We start from the raw sequence: 20,391 nt of genomic DNA on the forward strand, positions 1-20,391 counted from the left end.
AGTAATATCTTGGATAAAAATGTTTTCCAATACACCGAAGCGTCTCTGAGATATCTTCGGAATGTTCGTTACAGTTGATGAATTATTTTGCTCATTAGTAATCCACTCATTATCTCAAAGTAACTGTGATTCGATTCCGCGGTTGGAATTTGAATTTGAGTCAAGAAGAGGATCTACTATTCTCACGTTCGAGATAGCCTCCAACCATGATTGCTCTGGCGGCACGATTGTTTCTACATCGGTAAGAGCAGTTCGGAAAACTGCAGTGCCTTCACCGTCCCGCTGTTTCAACTAGTTTACCAAGTAGCTCAAAGATGGCGTCACTGAAAGAAGTACCTGATAAATTCGATGTGAAATTCATACACCAGGCAGCGGTAGAGTTGCGGCAGTTGCGGAAATATTCTAAAGTCCCTAGAATCTTGCTCGTCAGAGTCAATGGCGTTTCGTAGTTTCGAATTGTGAGATTGTAAGATTATTGTCAGTTTCAATCCCTCTCTTCGTCCGGCAATTCAGTAATAACGTTCCAACTGCACGTAGGAGTCCATTTTCTCTAGGAATCTGCTTTTATCGTGGGTTGAAAACTGTGGAAATAGCATTCAGTATAGCCAGTCGAAAACTAATCTGCGCATCAAATGCGACTCTTCCAAGATCCTGCATCTGCCATTGATTGAAAACTGGGGAAATTACACCGAGTGTGCACCGAGCGTAGTCAACGAAAAATACAATTCGCTTGCAGTTGTCAACAAAATCTAGGGACCCTAGGGTGTGTTGATGTGGGCGTTTATGACCTGTCTCATCTACAGAGCGCGTGCTCAATGCTCGATCTATCGCGAAAGGGGAGTTGAAGCGACTAGCATCTCGGCTACGTGCCTATCGCATCCTCTCACTTGAAACGTCGTAGATTCTAGTCAATAAAATACCAACGCATAAGTAATGATCGAGTGAAAAAAGTGTTCTCAGATCATCAGGCGTGTGCACTATCGGTCAAAAGAAACGTAATTATACATACATAGCGTGTAGTCACGCATCTTTCGTACGTGTCTGCGTATACCTATTGTACAAAATACATAACTGTCATAGCTGCATGCGCGTAGTGTTATTATTAATTTAGTAGCCGATTTGAGTTGCGCGTGGCGCTGAACGGGCAGGAGGGATGACGGTGGGTGACTGACGGAAAAAGATTTATATATAAACAAAAAAAAAAACATAGTAAAACAAAACAAAAAAAAAAAAACAAAGCAAATGGCGTGAACGAAAGCCTGAAATTTATAAATACAAAAGAAGTGTTGACTCTGCCAGTAAATAAAAATAATTGAACCCTTGACAAAGTCTGTCATATGATCAGAGTGGTTATGCATTTGCAGTTACCTGTAGTGCCGTCGCTTCCGTGAAGAGTTATTATTATTATTTAATTGTATGCACATACTTGCATAGTGTAACGTATTTATTCTCTTTTCCATCCTGAGGATAGAATTATATTTTGGTGAATCCCTTCGCGTAAAATAAAACATACCAACCCACCACTTCAGCCATAAGTTTACGTTACAACGTTAGTTATTTTTGTTGGTGAAGGTTAAATGATACCCACGGAATTTCTACCTGTGGATATTTAACAATCATGGTGAGTTGCTTGCTCTTTGTACGGTGATATTTTTCGATGGCACACAGTGATACTTTGCTCTCTTATCTCTCTTCACGTACCTACTACTATTTGTTTTTTATGTTTGACTTATCCACCACGTATACGTGTCGTGTTGCCTGATTTGCACAGGGCTGTTCTGCATCATCGCATACACGCATAATCATTAGCTAGTTTTTTCTAAACCTTTTCTACACTAAAATAGTCACCCAATTCTTCATACATCGTTGCGGTTCTCCAATTTCAACTCCTTCGTGGTCGATTATTTGCTCGGATGCGTGATTCTGATGATTGCATCATTCGCCTCAGAGGTGATAAACGTCATTTTGACCAAATCATCGGTACATCCTCGAATGTAGCGGCAAATAATATCATTCAGTTTCGTCGCAATTTTAAACGCGATTTGTTAGAATATTTATATGCGACTCGCACAGCTGTCAATGCGTATCAGCCAGTCGCGTATTTCTTGGTCAAATTTTCATCTGAGGATTATCATCCCGATCCGCTAATCGGGTCACTGAACGACCAATTTGACAATAAAAGTTTACACCAGTTACAAAAGTTCAAATCACGGTCGGATACATGCGATCAGTCGGATTCGCTTTGTAAGTGCGTAGTTCTAATGTTTTTTTTTTTTTTACTTCAAGTTCTCGACACCAGAAACTAGAGGATTATGCGGTGTAATATTAGAGTGGGCGAAGTTGTTCGGTTATATATTGTATAAGCGGATTTGTATTTGTGTAATACGCTCCAAAATCTGATACGTATTTTCGTACAACTCGCCTTTTCCGTTATCTTTGAACTGTGGTGTGTATATGAACAAAATAAAATAAGATTGAAGCTAGTAACATTATCGTAAAGAAACATTTGGGAAAAATTACTATTTTCTGAGTTTTACTATGATTTCTAAGGAACTAAGATTTCGAAATATGAGTGTGTTTTGTTTTACTAACGAGGTTGAAGCTAGTAACGTTATGGTAACGAAACATTGAGAAAAAAATCACTATTTTCTGAATTTTATTAAGGAACTGAGATTTCGAACTATGAGAGTGTTTTGTTTTATTATGGTTTACCGAATTTCACACAATTCCAAAATCGCGAAGTAACGGCATTTTCCTCAGCATGAATCGTTACGATAATGAAATTCACAGTTAATTTAGGGATACGCTGATTGTCGTGCAACCAGATCCACGGTCGAGTTTCTGGTGATTGTCGCGATTCTTGACTGGAATTACAATCAAGCATGTACCGTCAAACTGCATGTTACACACTTGATTCTAATCAAGTGTCAAGGTATATACGGGACATTCCATATCAAATTAGAAGCCCACATACCTTACCGTCTTCGATTTTAATCATTTTTTACTATGATGCTTGTAACGACCCTAAAAGGTCTCGGAATTTTTTATCAAATTTTTTTTACCACCGGTGAAATTTATAAAAAACAATCGAAAAACCCACTATGAAAGCGCCATTTTTTTTAAACCTGAAAAAATTCACAGTTCACAATGGGATCTCAATATTTATCAACTTTTTTTTCGCAAGTTTTTCGTTTATCCGTGTCGGAATTAAAATTTTTTTGTTTTTATTTTTCTATTCCTCAATTTAAATAAATCACGGAATCATGAAAATAATGTGATTCTGCCATATGTTTATATCGAGGCACATAAAGAAAAAAAAAAACTCAACAATTCCGACATAGAAAATGTAAAAACTTGTCAAAAGAAAACCATGGTAAATATAGAGATCCCATTATCGTTCGGTGCTCAAAAATTTCATTTCGAATCATGGAATCACTGTGAATTTTTTAAGATTCTTAAGAACGGTGTTTTTGTCATTGGTTTTGCAATTTTGTATTTCACCGGTGGTTAAAGAAAATCTGAAAAAATTCCCGAGACCCTTTTGGGTCGGAAAGAACATAATACCAAAAAATGATCAGAATCGAAGAGAGTGAGGTGCAGAGACTGCTAATTTGACGTGGAATGCCCCATACTTATTGCGAAAATATACCAGTGACAGGTGTTCCAACGCCGCGTTGAGCACGCTCCGTGTTTCCTTTTACGAAATTTTCCCAGAACCGATAAAAACTCGGAAGGCTATTAAAGAATTCTTTACAAAAATTGACACAGAGAGAAACTCGTCAATCCGTACGTAGAGTACAGAATTGTAAGATTAAAAAATCGCGGCATAAGAATCTTCTGCTAAAGGAAACTATCGAATTCGGTACGATTTCTATTATCTACACATATACATACGCATGCTTCCGGCGAGCGTGACAAGTTTTTTACATCGGTAGATCAAACACGCTTATCATTAGGTCAATAATAAATTAAGCGTGTCAAAGTTCCTTGCACCTCAATCACGGTGCTTCAAGAAATCGATATAATCATTAGGTTTTTTCAAAACTCTAGTTTACTGCTTGCTGTACACGTTTTAAATTATTTTTTGGAGTCTGGAGACTATATATAGAAAAATGTATAGCAGAAGGTTTTTCATTATTTACTCTAGAAATGTTATCGCAGAATTGCTCAAGTTGAAAAAATTAGCATTGTCAGCAGTCTCGAAATACGTACGCAAGCTGTAATATCCCGTTTAAAGCATTCTTAAACTTTTGGTTACGAATTTTCGGTCCCTTCTCTTTCTCTGTCTCTGTCAGTCTTAATAGATTAGATAAGAAAATAGGTATATCAGCTGTCTGCATTGAGAATTACGTACAACGTCGACGATTCGTCTATAAAACTGAGATATACATTAATAAACGAAAAGTATTCCGATAACCGTAATTTTGATTTCACGCGTTTAATAGCTGTGAATATAGATACGAAAACAGCGAGAACTTGATTCTAAATCAAGCTGAAGTTGGTAAGCTTAGCGTAACTAAACATTGGGGGAAAAAAAAAATCACTATTTTGCAATTTTTTAGTAACTTTGAAGTTACCAAGTTTTGAAAACATGAATTACTTTTGAGTTATTATAATTTACTGCATTTCAGAGATTCCTGACATAACGAATAACGGTTTTTCCGAAAAACGAATAACCACAATAACGTTACTAACTTCAGCCTCGCAATTCTCAAGCATATGAGAACGGTTTAACAAATCGCTAAAACAATTTAATTACACACGATTCAGCGATTCTCACAAATATGTTTATTTTTATTTTAACACGAGCATGCCGATATTCGATAAAATCTTTTTACTATGTGTATTTAATCCTACCTGCCCGAACGTGTTGTTATCTCGAACCTTTTATCGTAGACGTACGACAGGCATGTATATGTGATTATTGATAGGGAATATCGTCCTGAGATGTGTTTTTTTGTAATCCTGCAAGACATGTTGCCTGTGTATATGTAATAACAGTTGTACGCGAAACGATGGAGAAATTTCCGCTGAAGGGTACGGTAACCTCGTCAACGGCAACCTCGTCCTTCGGCCCTGCACAGTTGAGCACAACGCCCACCATGTATCACTCTGTCGATGCCAAGGTAGGCATCCGTTACTCGTTATTCCATTCTCTTTCTTTCTTTCTTACTTTCTTACTTTTATCATCCTCGATTCTCATTTCACATTTTATTACAGGTGCAATGACTAAATATTATCTTATCACACTTTATTACGAATGTATATTTGTATATATTTGTTATCACACTTGTTTATTGTTTGGCGCGCATGAGGCCTTCCATTCATAAAGAAGCAAGGGAAAGTTAGGTTTGTCAGTTGTTTTTTTCACTACCAAAAGTGAAAGACTTGATAAACCTCACATGAGGAGCGACATTATTCTGCAAAACTTTTAATCACCGGAGAATTTTAATCTACACCGATTTAGATTTTTTTCATTCGTTCTTCTTTCAATTTTTACCTCGACATTGCGAACGTTTCGTGCAAAATTTCTTTGTGAATATTGAGAATAGACGAGGTGAAGGAAAAAAAAAGAAGAAACTGTTGAATAATTGATGTTGCGGAAAAAATGAGAAAGTCAAAGGTAATATCTCGGAGCTTCGCGGAAATATTGAGCATATGAGCCATATTTTCTACTGTATTATATGTATATTATACATTTAAAAATGCTCGTTCAGTTTTCATCGCATGAAAACGCCTGTGGATAAATTCATCGAGTTTTGTGAACAAGTTTTTTTTTACGGCAAATCAGCTGAAAATTACTCGAATCTAATAACGTATAGTCTAGATTTTTTAATTGAGATTGATTGATTTTATTCGCCAGAAAAAGTGACGAATGGAAGGCTTGTATGATTATCTGTACAAAGTTGTATATGTATCATGTACATAAATATCTGTTTCCCCTAACAACTAACACAAAATGCTAGCATTCCATTTCTATAATTTTTATTTATTTTCCGCATTTTCGCGGAATATGAAACGTCCTAAATATTGCAAGCCACCAAAATATGAGGTATAATAATATAAAAATATGTATGTCTCTACAGATTGACACGTCGTGATATATAATGCAATTTGTATATTTTAAACATTGAGAGATTCGTTAGTTGTTGAGTACATTACATTATATTTTTATTTTGTAAATAACGAAAATCGTATTTCACGTGATTCATAATTCTAATCGCGATCGGTTTACAGAGTTTTAAGTGCTTAAATGCTTTGACTACCTGCAAAAATATCAGACGAGATAGGTACGCATGTAGGTTATACGTATATACAGGGTGTCCCATTTAAATTGACACAACAGAATAATTTTCAGATAGTTTTGAATAATGATGAAAAATTAACGTTAGTAAAAAAGAATGTAAAAAAATTCAGGAGTGCTTTTTTGTGATTGTAGAATCGTCTAAAAAATCCTGAAGAAAATTAAAAATGGTGAGGGAAAATCATAGGTCGAGTTGACATGGAATGCCTCATATACATTTATTCGCGATTCAGAATCACAATGAATAAATTGATTTCATCTGGAATGTAATTAGCAAATTCAACGAACAACGTTTTGTTAAACGGTATTTTTGCTTGGTTTTTCCTTACTTGTATGTTTTTGCATAATTTCCGTAGCGTAGTCGTCTATTTTCAATTGAGGAACGGCTGCTCTACATTTTTTAGCGAGCAACGATGTATATTACGCACCAGAAATATATTTTTTGAGCCGACGACGTTCGGATAATTGAGGGTTCGGATAGTCGAGATTCTAGCGTACACCGAAACGTGCACAATAATTTTTGTTACCAACAATAAAACCACCCAGTCTGATTTATCTGGTATTAAGTACCGGGTGTTTGACATCCTGATGCAGCCATATGTGATTTATAAGGCAAATATCATACTTTTTCCTCAATCTGTGATCTCTTGGTAGTGTTTGACCGGTTTTAAAATTTCAAGGCTCGCTATCGCGTTGGTATTATAATTTCAATCCAAAGTTTCCTCTAAACTCAACTGAATTATACTTATAGCTTGAATTTCGACTGAGTAATTTAGAGTAATTAAACTGTTTTACACGTCTAAATTCATTATTATAACGAATTTCAGCGGAAACCACCATTCGAATTTTATTATATGTGTAAAACTTCGCCCATGGATAACATAATTACGTTAAAAAATTAATCAGCTTTACAATAACGCGAGTTTATACCTTGATAACAAACGTAACGAAATTTTTAACATGAATTATAATTAGATAACATCAAACTTTTCTTTATAATTTACCAATTTTATAAAAAAAAAAAAAAAACAAGTTATACATACATTTATAATTATTTTACAAGTGATTGTATAAATTGTACAATACACGCCATTTATCGTCCGGTAGACAGGGTATCGTATAATGATGCGCATTATGGTGGACTTGAGGAGATTAAATTTCAGAGAGATAAGCGTGAATTAAAATGGAATATGACTACCGACTTCTTTATCCGAAGGGAATTAATTGGATGGATATTCTACGTAGGTGACAGGGAGGTCCATTGTTTTTACTAACATCATACCTGTTCATTGTTACTTATCTCATTAATAACCGTTGAAACCTTTCTGTTCACCCAATTGAAGTCTTGCACGATAATGAATTATAGGTATACTCATATACTCATATAACATACGAATAAAGGTAAGAGTTGGAAAATAAATAGTTTTTATCATTACACGCGTAGGTATAGCTGTTTATCGCTTTTAAATCTGCACATTAACCGTTATCAAAATTTATTTACCCACTTGCCTACGTGAGACACCAACTGTATTGCTTTAAATAAAAAAAAAAAAAAAAAAAAAAAACTTCAATACCGCACGGAAACCATTCATGCTGACGAAACTTTAGTAAAGTATTAAATATTTGTAATAATTAGATTCAAATAATAAATATCAGCTTGTAGTGCGGCTGTGCAATGACAAGAATCAATTTCACCTAAATATTTTTTTGTTTTGATTTTTTTTTCATACTAACAATAAATGTGATATGTCAAATGAAGCTTAGTGCGTGTAACAATTAATATTAAAATATCCATAGTTACAATATGAATGACTTAGTCTTATCGAGGAAGTTTTTTTTTTTTTTTTTTGCATCATATAAGTTAAATTCAGCCACACGAGCTTTCTTTTGCATTGCTTGGAAGACAGTAAAACTTTTCAAAAAAAAAAAAAAACCACTGAATTTTAAAGCGCGAATAAAACTGCATACGTTGATCTTATTCGAATATATTTGTTTGGTTGAGATAAAAAATTGTGTGTGAAAAAACATGTTGACGGCGCGACAGCCAATTGAGGCGTTAATCCATTTATCAATTTGATGGTATACAATTAATAGTCAATATCCGTCTTCGATGTTTTCACACTGCGAGCCGAGTCAGCTTTAACAATACCTTAATCGCGGGGATCTTTTAAATTGAAATTTACAGAACGGAAATGGAGTAGAGGGCGGAAGTTTAAGCGACGCCCGTTTACGACCTACGGGCCTTACCAATAGGGGAGCGATAATTAGTAGCGACGAAGACATGCAGCAGGACGTTAATCACCATCACCACGGGACGTCCCAACTCTCTGGGAACAACGCCTATCTCGACCGTAACGTCAGGCTAGACGATGGAACGTCTCACTGTGAGTTTGCCCTTTATATTAATTTTCATTTTATACGGATATCTTACAGTTTCGTTCCTATCTTTGTGGTTATTATTGCGATCGTTTGGAATGATTGTCCTTCAGACTAGATTGTGGAAAGTGGCTTTCGGCACATTATTGTAATTTCAAAATGCGTCTATACCGTTTATAAACTTGAATGATGAGACAAATTGTTATTAATCCTACACAAGTTACAAATATAACGTTTGTAATTTAGATGGAGTGAAATACAAATAACGTTTGTAAAAATCTTTAAATTTAATACGGTGATCAATTGGTTTTAAATATTGTTAAAAAAAAAACAATAATAATTGGATCGAATAAATGATACATACATACAATTGGTCGAAAGAAAGATATCAATTACTTGCAAAAATTGTAATTAAATTTAAATTAACCAATCATTTGTTATAAATGAAATTTGCATTTTATTTCGCGCTGGTTACAAAACAAAAATTTAATTTGTATAAACTGAAGTGTACAATTGTACATACACGTGTAATTTGCAATTCGAATATAATTAATTATAAATTGTAATTAAGCGATGCCCGATAGTGCGATAGTGATGTTATTTGGACTCATTGCTACTATCATCATTATCATTAATATTTTTACAAACGAACCACAAAGATTGCATAATTAATAACAAATGCTAAATGTTCGTAAGGCAACCGCGTAATTGCATGTAGAACAATAGATACATGTGTTTATGAGAGAAAAAGCAGTGCACCTGAAAGTTGCGTAGATACAGTGTCTTATAATCGGTTGTCGGGTCGACAAAGCAGATTTCTGCATCTGGTGATCGATGGATTAGTGTAAATGAGTATTTTTCACTTAACAACGATTATAATTGTCGTGCCATCTTCGAAATGCATCAGGTAATCGTTTATCACGATTTTTTCTCGAGTCTTGTACGCATACGTGTTTGTGAATCTATTTCAATAAGAACGCCTATAGTTTTTACATTTTTTGAAAGAAATTTGAAAAATGATGTGCTAGGTAACAGTTTTGAGCTATAGTCGAGGAAATGGAACTGAGTTTTTTTTTAAGACAAAAAAAAAAAACAAACAAAACCCGTAAAGTAGGAGTTGGAAAATAAATTGTAGTTTCCCATTTTCCAATCTTGAAGAACGCAGAGTTTCGGATATTCTTCACAGCAGTCTGATCGCAACGCTTAAGAGATGTTTATTGTGCAGTAGAACCTTGAAAATTCGTTTTAGCTCATACATAAATGCATGGCTTGTCGCTCACAGCGACTTTAGCTCATAGCGGAAAGCCTATGATACTGATAGGATCTGTAATGTTACATCGAACGCCAATAACTAGGGATTACTTGATATCCACGTAAATCCGAGGGAGTATTTTATTCTCAAATAAATATTTTTAATTGATTGTAAGTCGGTCAAACATGTAACAATTTATCAATTAGAAATTTGATTCGTGCATAAAACTACGTTCCGCTCACTTCTACCATCAGATACTTGTATATTATATGACGGTTGGCAGGAAAAATCTAGGGAAATTTTACGCCCGAACAACCGATTGTTCTCCAACGCTTGGCAGCACTGACTCGAACGTTATACAGGGTGTTTATGCGTAACCTACTCGTATCGGTGTACCACATACATTTGCGTACACGCGTCACGTATTTACGTATGCCTTGAGAGCAAGTTGCGATCAGTCGACGCAAAGCGTTCGCGGTTCACGGTTCGCCGCTGCCGTTCATGCAAACGGCCTACGTATTATTATACTTACGTATTGCGTACCTATATGGTAGATCTACACGTGTTTCGCTCAGCGCGTTCGCAATAATTATTTTTGCAGCGGTGGAGAAACTTGCATTATAACCTTACAACTTTTCAATTTGTCGGTGTAGGGTTTTTTTTTTTTCTTTCTTACCGACCTAAATACTCGTACTGTTTACTGTCTGTCCGATCGACTCTGATTCCGCTCAAAAGTTACTTTCAAGCCGTACAACTGAATGAAAGGTTTTTCACGGTTCAACGAACGATTAAATTAATAAATGTAGTACGGATAGGGAAAGAATGGAAATAGGTAACAGACATTCGATAGTTTCATATCCCTGACTTGACTCACGGAGGATAAACTCTGTCGGCATTCCTCAGCCTCGATACCTGCTGCAAGGGTTAATAATGAATTTCATCGTGTCAATATAATTCGACGAAAATATTGTCGTTAGATCAGAAGAAATTCAAACAAACCAACGAAGAGTATCAATATCCTTGTTGCACGTTACGTTACTTATACTCGAATGTATAGTCATCGAACCTTAAATTTCTCTCCACATTATTGTACGATAATTCTCAGTATACTCAAATCGTTCGTCTTTTTTCTAACGATTATTATACATCTATAGCGAGGCAGGTAATTCGTCAGTCACAACATATTATCGCGAGATCCGTGGATGCCGGAGAGTCTGGCTGTGGAATCTGCAATTCGAGAGTCGGTAAAACCGGTTCGACGTTTGGAAATTTTGCCACATGCATGTCAAAGCTGTTTCTCGTTCCGGTTTAAAATAGGAATTGGGACCCTGTGAGGTAGACCATGTTACACATGAATATCAGCTTGTGGTCTTCAAATCTCACGAGATTGAAGTTAGTAACGTTATCGTAACGAAACATTGGAAAAAATCACTATTTTCATATTTTCACACCATGACATTGAAGGAACGAACATTTCAAATAATTCGAAAATCACGAAGTAACGGTTTTTCCTCATCACGAATCGTTACGATAACGCTGCCAACTTCAGCATGGTCAAATCTTACGGTTCTTGTCATATCGTGAGCTAGACAAAGTAAAACCGATCGGGAACCGCGTTCTGACGGTTAAGGAATATTAACCCGGTTCGATTGCACCAGTTTTTCCGCCGCTATCTTCAGCCTACTACCTACTCGATACAACCGCTCCAAATTCCCAGAGTGCAACGCGTGATGTGTATCAAGTGTGTGAAGTGAGCCACCAGACAGTTTGAACAGTGCTGCGCTGAGAGATATTTTCTTATCTCGTGTCATGTCGACAAGTACGGCAGCCGGCAAAGTGGGAGTGAAACGAGTTCTTCCTTAATGAGATCCCGGATCGATTGCGCTGTTTTATCTTTTTTTTCTTGTTCAAGGGTTAAAATCGTACATTCGTATTTATTTAGTATCACCAAAACTTTCCGGAATATCCCCAGACTCTTCTGTTTCTGCCTTTCTTACGATATTGATGTTGTTTTTTTTCCAGCGTTCTCCTTTCTTATCTTACTTTCTTACTCAATGGCTGCAGGCGAATGTTTTCACCGTTAGTACTGCTGAACGTTCGTTGTGTCGTGTATACGATTGGAATTATATTTATTACTATTATTATCACTGTTTCCGGAATCGACAAACTTGCAATAAAAACGTAATGAATTATTATTGTTCGTCTCATTCAGGACTCTTTTAGCCATTTTTCATTACAAAAGGAAAAGAGAAAAAACTCGTTGAAAGTAACGAGTTATCAATCGAATATTTGATTTTTTCGGAGTGTAATAACGTTCGCCAATTTTAGGACTGCAAACTTGAGGTGGAAATTGTTTTTTACGATATTTGTTATCACCGGTGCAAACTTTGGAGTAAAATCAACACGCCGGCCGCTGTCAGACCCACTTTTATTTTTATTTTGACTCTTTGGAAATATTTGGCGCTCGTTCGATATCAAATTTTATTTTACGCCAAATAAAGTAACAGCTGAAATAGCTGAAGTGGAATGTCGCCTTTAACTGATAAAATATCTTGGAATCCGGTCAACGAAACTTGAGAGTTTCATGCGCGGCAAATAAAAAAAAAAAAAACAAAAGGTTCTGAATTTGATTGTCTTTTTTTTTCTTTTATTTCGATATTAGTGATATACTGTGATCATTTACGATTATCCGTCCATACTTCTCCGAACCATAAAAATGATTCCAGTCAAAAATATGAACTATCCTTAATTGTAAGTCAATTCTATGCATAATTATCATCGACTTGTTGTAACAGATGGAAAAATTTCTTTTTAAAATCGCATATAGCGATGTGAAAAACAAAACTTCTATCCATAAACATATAATTTACATTTTTAACGAATTGCGTTCCGTAGAGAGACCAATTATTTTTTAAAAAATTTTGTACTTTCAAAAAACTAGTGCTCTAAAATGTGACGTGCAACGTCAGGTGTTTGATGAAAGAAATTGATTGCAGATTTGATGTTAAGCAATCTCATTCGACGTGCTACTTATGGTATCGTGTACGTGTTGTGCATGAGAATATGCCAGGCTACGGATATCTCACAGTAACATAATTTATACGCAACATTCGGATATACGTGCGATAAACGAATTTTCAAACCTCAATAGCATACCCTCATTCTGTAAAGTTGACAAATAAGTAGCAACTATGGGCTCATCTGTATACATAATGAAACGGTGGTGTCACTTGCGTTCCTACTCCTGATCTATATCTCCGCCGATAAATCGTCTAGACCTGATGGTATACCTACATTATACTTTCAGACATTCGACTGTTTGAATTTGTCGGCGAAATACAGATTGATCCGTGAACCAAATCTCTCCTTTCACTATTCAAACTATCAACCATAACTTCCGTCGGTCTATAGCGTACAGATTTCCCTCTTATATGCCCTGAAATGATCGCTGGTCAGTGTAACAAGCACGGATACGTATAATAGTACTCTAAAGTAAAAGAACGACAAGTGACCGCTGATGACAATGTGAAAATGACGAGGTAACCAGTACCGTCTAGCGTCTGTAATAAATAACAACCGTGATCGTTATACGCAACTCATCGAGCATCGAAGCTATTCCGTGAAATAATGAAGAAGAAAGCTTGATAACTCTACAAGAACGCCGAAATCAGAGTGCTTGGGAACAGGAAGCGTTGGGGTTGATGTGTCGTTAGTGTGGGTCGAAGTCCCGTATGAAGATTGGAAAGTGAACTTGTAGGATTTCTTGGGGTTGGTATAGATCGGTTGTTGGAGGAGGAAGAGGAGGAGGAGACGACGACACCAGTCGACAGTCGGCAGGGAGAAAAAGGGAAGAGAGACACTCTTCCGACCCATGGGAACCGGTGTTTTGGAACAATTCACCGATGTCGCGCGATTATGCATACGCCTACTCAAAAAGTGATTCAACATTTATTTCATAATCCGTATCTCAGTCGAGTCGTTGACGTTGACCAATTCGGAGTCAATTCCAACATCTTGGTAATGCTGCAAGGTTCAGCCGAGCGGTGAATGCCTCAAATAAAACTTGAAGTCTGATATGATATGAAGCGCGTTCGTTCATTCTCCAGTCGAGTATATTATCTTTACTCAAATATTAATAAAATCGGTTATTCCTCGGTATTATTTCGTCGATTTAAACTAGCAAATACCAGAATTTGCCCGTTGACGATAATCCTGAAGTTATTCGGTGACGAATTTTTTAAAAAAGTACACCGTCCGTTAATCAATGCTTGGATTTCTAATCTAGATATTCGAGGCGCTCTATAGATATTCATCTCAGACTACGCGGATCTTATAGATTTCTATTAAATTTTCTGCAACTCCTTTGAAATGGAATTATGTAGAATCAAAGTTTACCACTTGATGAGAAAACCTGCTTTTTAATCGTTGAAAATTTTTATACCTGAACTTTTTTTTTCGATTCCGAAAAAAAAAACGCAAGTGTTCTGAGGTGGTGAACTTTACTTGTTTTTGTATTACAAAGTGATTCCGACTAAGAGGCGTATCTCGCAAATCGTTGATGTAGAGAATGAAGATAAGGTTAGATATTCAATACTTCGAATTGGTCAACCTCACAATTAGAATGTCGTATATATAATTATCTTACATCAGTCATGGTATCGTGTTTTAAAGCGAACGGAAGAAATAATGCAACAAGAGAAGAAGAAAAAAGTATAGAGCGAAATGTCGTCGATGTTCGTTGAATATTTTCGCATCGCCTCTTCGTGAAATCTTAGATTTGTGCAAGTAATCTGCGGTGATTGCAAAATGCGGTTGCGGTTTAGAATAATACAATTCCTACGGTATTAATCCTTCGACTTTGCAATAATTCTTCAAAATCGATTTGCAGATTTATTATCGTGTTATAACAATTGTGTAGTTTGTCCGTCCAAAACTCCTGAAAACGTATGCAAACACAACGCAAAGTATAGATAATAAAGTAACGAATTTATATTCGGTACGGTGATTTATTGCCGTTTATATTTTTTACGTGCAAATCACACAATTCACTGCAGGCATATTTGAAATAATGATTGTTATCATTATCCAACAATCGTTAGGCATCAGTTTTGATTTTATGCAACTAACAATATAAAATTTACAAATTTAGGCAAACTCATACGAATTATCTTTTGCTATGCAACTATTGATTGAAGAGAATATTTTAAGAATTCAGAGCTTTATTCTCTATGTTCAAGGTGGGATTACTTTTTCTGGGATGCAGGGTAAGTCGATTTCGAAAGGAAATGACGCTTATCTGTACGCTTACTCTGCATGGAATTAGATGTTGCTGTTAGGAAAGAAAGAGAAAAAAAAAAATTTTACAGTGTACATATTTGTTTTATTAAGTGGCGTTTAAATTTTTCACTATTATCAACCTTTGACTTTGCTCTTCAAATTATAGGCTTACCGGTAGTTTTTATCTTATTTACAATTATACGATAACGATTGACGAGCTTATTTATTGTTCAGTTTCATTTTTTCTTGCTATTCTTTATTCGAAGAATTTAAATGTATTTCAAGCAGTGTGTTGTGAATTTGAACTCAAGCCTATATAGCGAACCAGTAGAAAATAAATTTCGTAAACGGTAGAAAAAGTTTATTGTAATATTAATCCCTTGATTTTTTAATCGTTCGCTTCAAAAATTAATCTCATTCGCAAAAGTTAATTACAAATTAATGTGCAAGTCCTCGGTATCCCTATTAATTGTGAAAGTTCATTGATTTCATTCGCGCGTTGTTAAAGAAATAAAAACAGATTAATAAAAAAAAAAAACTTGAAGATAGAATATAAAATAAAAGTCGTAATAATAATAAAAATAATATTAATAATAATCATGTGTCTGCATTCATTCACAACTGTCGGAAATTACCAACCAATTTACTGTCACAAATTTCGCAAGGAAATTCCGGTATCGATGTAGTTATGCTACGGTTGCAGCAATCGTATGAATATTTTATAGAAGATGAAAATGTCGACGTGTGCATTTGACATGCGTACGTGAAGTAACTCGTGACATGTATACATCGAAACACGGGGTTTTGTTGTACGCTCGAATGTGATGGAAATTATTTTTTTTTATACCTTTAACAAAGAAGTGTCAATTGCCTTACCGATTACAATACATTATCACGTGCATACCTGTGTTATTAAATGCTATTAAGTTGATTGGGCCGTGTTGAAATTGCGAATTTTAAAAGTTCAAATGCGCACTTGAGCGCATCTGGGTGAATATGAAATAATCGCTTGTACACATGTGTTTATTAATTATATATGTATATATGTATATTTTTTCTCCTTGACACGTGTAGTTTCAGCAGACTCGGATGACATTCCCGGTATCGGTCAGTACGATGACTTTCACACTATCGACTGGCAGCGCGATATCGCCAGGGATCGTATGCGTCATCGGTATATTGTTAAAAAGAAGCATGATTCCATGTGGGACTTGATCAAGGGAGCCCATGACGCCTGGTCGGGATGGCTCTGCGTTTTATTCGTTGGATTATTCACGGGGGTTGCCGCTGGTGTGATAGACATCGGTGCCTCGTGGATGACCGATCTCAAATTTGGAATATGTCCTCAAGCCTTTTGGCTCAACAAAGAACAGTGCTGCTGGAGTTACAATGAAACTACATTCGACGGTGGAAATTGTTCACAGGTCAGTAGTACGATACGCAAATGCAATGAAAAAAAGTCACGAATTTAACCGCTGGATCTCACGTATTACTTGAGCATAATTTGAAATAACCAGACATTAATAGGGATAACTTGAAGGACTGGAAATCATTTCGAATCACTTGAAAACATTAAATGTAGTACCGAAGAAATCGCGCTACAAGTACGAAACAACCGTTATACTGACGTGCAATCGGCAAGATTTTATCATCGACCAAAGTAACAGGAATATTGTGCGGTGCGAAAAAGCATGTCCTTTTCCCACTTTTGTTAATTCTGTAAGACTTTGATTCGCAAGTATGAATCTTATATAAGAATATCTCTTTTAAAAACATCTTTTTGCTGTTGGTGTAGGAACTTGAAACGACTTTATAAAGCTCAGATATTTTTTCCTCTTATGTCAGTCAGAAAAACAGTAAAACCCATTTGAAAAACATCATTATTTTTTTTTTTTTTTTTTTCAGTGGTGGACGTGGCCTGAAGTATTCAGTCAATCGAAGACTGGAGCTGGATCATACGTAATCTCTTATATGTTTTACATAGCCTGGGCTCTTTTATTTGCTTCGTTGTCAGCCTCGTTAGTCAGAATGTTTGCGCCTTATGCCTGCGGCTCTGGTATACCTGAGGTATAGTAATCGTGAAAATCATCAAGTATTTGTATCATTACAGTCTTAATTTAAAGCAATTTGGATAAAGCGCTTCGATAACCCGATTAATTTTCCAGATTAAAACCATACTGAGTGGGTTCATAATCCGCGGGTACTTGGGAAAGTGGACATTGATAATAAAATCCGTCGGTCTCATTTTGTCCGTATCGGCAGGTCTCAGTTTGGGCAAGGAGGGACCCATGGTCCACATAGCATGTTGCATCGGAAACATATTTTCATACTTGTTTCCAAAATACGGAAGAAACGAAGCGAAAAAGCGTGAAATTTTATCCGCTGCCGCTGCTGCAGGTGTATCGGTTGCCTTCGGCGCACCGATTGGTGGTGTTTTGTTCAGTTTAGAAGAGGTAAGCTGTGGTAAAAAACAAACGCCTTGAAAACTTGAATTTCTATAAGAAAAATATTACAGTGGGATAAAACGTCGAGCGAAGTGTAATTGTTTTTAACACTTTATTTACAGGTCAGCTACTATTTCCCGCTAAAGACACTATGGCGTTCCTTCTTTTGTGCACTCATAGCAGCTTTCGTATTGAGATCTATAAATCCGTTCGGCAATGAACACTCGGTACTCTTTTTCGTAGAGTACAACAAACCGTGGATATTTTTCGAACTGGTTCCCTTCGTGATGCTCGGTATAATGGGAGTAAGTACTTAGAAAGTAACGATTGTAATGATTGCTTTGCCAGTGAGTGGAACAAAGTATGTATCGCAATTATTTAAATTACTTAACGAAACTGATGAATTGTTTCAGGGTATTATTGCAACGTTATTCATTAAAGCAAATCTGTACTGGTGTCGTTATCGAAAAACATCTAAACTTGGTCAATATCCTGTGACCGAGGTTTTGGTTGTGACTGTTGCTACGGCCATTATTGCTTATCCAAATCCTTACACACGAATGAATACCAGTCAGCTGATTTACTTATTATTCAGCCAGTGTGGAGTATCTAATGCTGATATGCTATGGTGAGTATGACAATTGTTTGTAGACATTTTATATGCAACGAAAATAAGCATCGAGTCATGAAAATTGGACTAACGATATGCCTATGACATATACGACTGAAAGAATTATTATTATGTCTTTGCAATTCGCAATTGTGGTTTTTCTGAATTTTTTCCATGCTAGAAATTGTTGATCTTTTATAACTTTTTCATTTCATAATTTTTTGTCTCTCCGTCACAGCTTTGAGGTGATTTTATTTTTAGATTCGAAGCACTGTAATTGGATTATATCTTTACAGCCAAGTGTTACTAAATGTAGATATCGATGTGCTTAGAGCCCTGTTGGAAAACCTGCAATCGAAATTGCAGCACGATCTAAATGAATCTGAATTTTCTTTTTTGCAGCGACTACGACAGAAATTTCACTGACGTCAATTCTGCGATTGAAATAGCAGCTGCTGGTCCGAGAGTTTATCAAGCAGTTTGGTTGTTGGTCTTAGCACTAATTCTGAAACTGATAATGACCATATTTACATTCGGTATGAAAGTACCTTGCGGATTATTCATCCCGTCACTTTGCCTGGGTGCGATAATGGGCCGCATCGTAGGCATCGGTATGGAACAACTCGCATACAAGTACCCTCACATTTGGGTGTTCAGCGAGGAATGTTCGACTGGCGTCGATTGCATAACGCCTGGTCTTTATGCCATGGTTGGGGCAGCTGCAGTCCTGGGCGGTGTTACAAGAATGACAGTGTCCTTGGTTGTTATCATGTTTGAATTAACAGGTGGGGTCAGGTACATTGTTCCCTTAATGGCAGCTGCTATGGCAAGTAAATGGGTCGGAGATGCGTTAGGTAAACAAGGCATCTACGATGCGCACATCGGATTGAACGGATATCCATTCTTAGACAGTAAAGACGAATTTCAACATACGAGTTTGGCAGCGGACGTCATGCAGCCAAAGTGAGTTGAGAATTTTTAGGTAAAATTGGACACGTTGTTTTGTGATTATTTTTTCTCTATTTCATTTTTTACCATTCTTCTTAGGCGCAACGAAGCTCTGAACGTCCTCACTCAAGACTCTATGACAGTCGACGACGTTGACACTTTACTTAAAGAAACTGAACACAATGGTTTTCCAGTCATTGTTTCAAGAGAATCACAATACTTGGTAGGCTTCGTGCTACGCAGGGACTTGAATCTCGCCATAGCCAATGCAAGACGGCTAATGGAGGGAATAACTGGACAGTCTCTTGTCATTTTCACAAGCGGTAGTAATGTTCAGACGCATGGTCCACCCCCACTAAAATTGAAGAAGATATTAGATATGGCGCCGATCACTATCACCGATCAAACGCCGATGGAAACCGTCGTCGACATGTTCCGTAAACTGGGACTCAGGCAAACGCTCGTCACGCATAACGGGTGAGAACTTACTACACAATTAATTATAATGACTATTAAAAAAGTAATTATAACAACTCGCTTTATTCTTCAATCCTATTTACAAAGTATCTCTGTTTGACCAGATTACGTATTTTCTTTTTCAGGCGGCTTCTAGGCGTTATAACAAAGAAGGATGTCTTAAGACATGTCAAACAACTTGACAACGAAGATCCGAGCTCTGTTCTGTTCAATTAAATTGTAATTAATTAAATCGCGAAATTCTTAAACCTTATCCTGGTTATATTGTTGTTATTTTTATTAATTACAATCATTCGATTGTTTTTACGCGTGTTATAACTGACTTCCAGGGCCGTTGCTCCTCGTTAATGAATTTTAGTATTCATACAAATTTCTTAAAGTAAATTGGTCACGTGATAATAGTAATAAATAGATATTTTTTTTTTTTTGCTGTATTAATTTCAACGTTTCCAAACCTCGGGGAAGACAGGAAATTTCAACTATTGTCTAAATGTGTTTCGTTAAATTTTTCGAATGAATGAATGATATTCGGTATTATATATAGATGTATAGTCATTGTGAACTAGTAATGATAGTTCAATCCTACGATACGATTGTTTGCGCTTAACTGAAATTCTTACCGGTAAAACTACGTAGTCTTATCAATTTTTATCTGGCATGCATCTGTCGATGTATGTATGTATCTATAACAGCCCGCAATTGT

The 20,391-nt window shown here is 36.2% G+C and overlaps 1 protein-coding gene across 11 annotated transcripts; it reads left to right on the top strand.

Moving 5' to 3' along the window:
- The first annotated feature begins 825 nt into the window (after positions 1 to 825).
- On the top strand, positions 826 to 19,941 carry ClC-c (chloride channel protein 3). 11 transcript variants are annotated; one of them, XM_046611588.2, is made up of 13 exons: positions 827 to 995; positions 1,573 to 1,621; positions 5,002 to 5,126; positions 8,490 to 8,688; positions 15,170 to 15,196; positions 16,284 to 16,633; positions 17,115 to 17,276; positions 17,375 to 17,662; positions 17,776 to 17,958; positions 18,067 to 18,281; positions 18,666 to 19,226; positions 19,311 to 19,688; positions 19,814 to 19,941. In XM_046611588.2, the coding sequence occupies exons 3-13, from the start codon at positions 5,016 to 5,018 to the stop codon at positions 19,902 to 19,904; spliced, it is 2,565 nt and encodes an 854-aa protein (XP_046467544.1). In that variant the 5' UTR covers positions 827 to 995; positions 1,573 to 1,621; positions 5,002 to 5,015; the 3' UTR covers positions 19,905 to 19,941. The 11 variants fall into 11 exon arrangements, with proteins under 11 accessions (XP_046467549.1, XP_046467544.1, XP_046467548.1 ...); XM_046611592.2 differs by lacking the exon at positions 5,002 to 5,126; XM_046611587.2 differs by lacking the exon at positions 1,573 to 1,621.
- The last annotated feature ends 450 nt before the right edge of the window (positions 19,942 to 20,391 follow it).

This window comes from Neodiprion pinetum, chromosome 2, assembly GCF_021155775.2.
Source record: "Neodiprion pinetum isolate iyNeoPine1 chromosome 2, iyNeoPine1.2, whole genome shotgun sequence".
Lineage (NCBI taxonomy): Eukaryota > Metazoa > Arthropoda > Insecta > Hymenoptera > Diprionidae > Neodiprion > Neodiprion pinetum.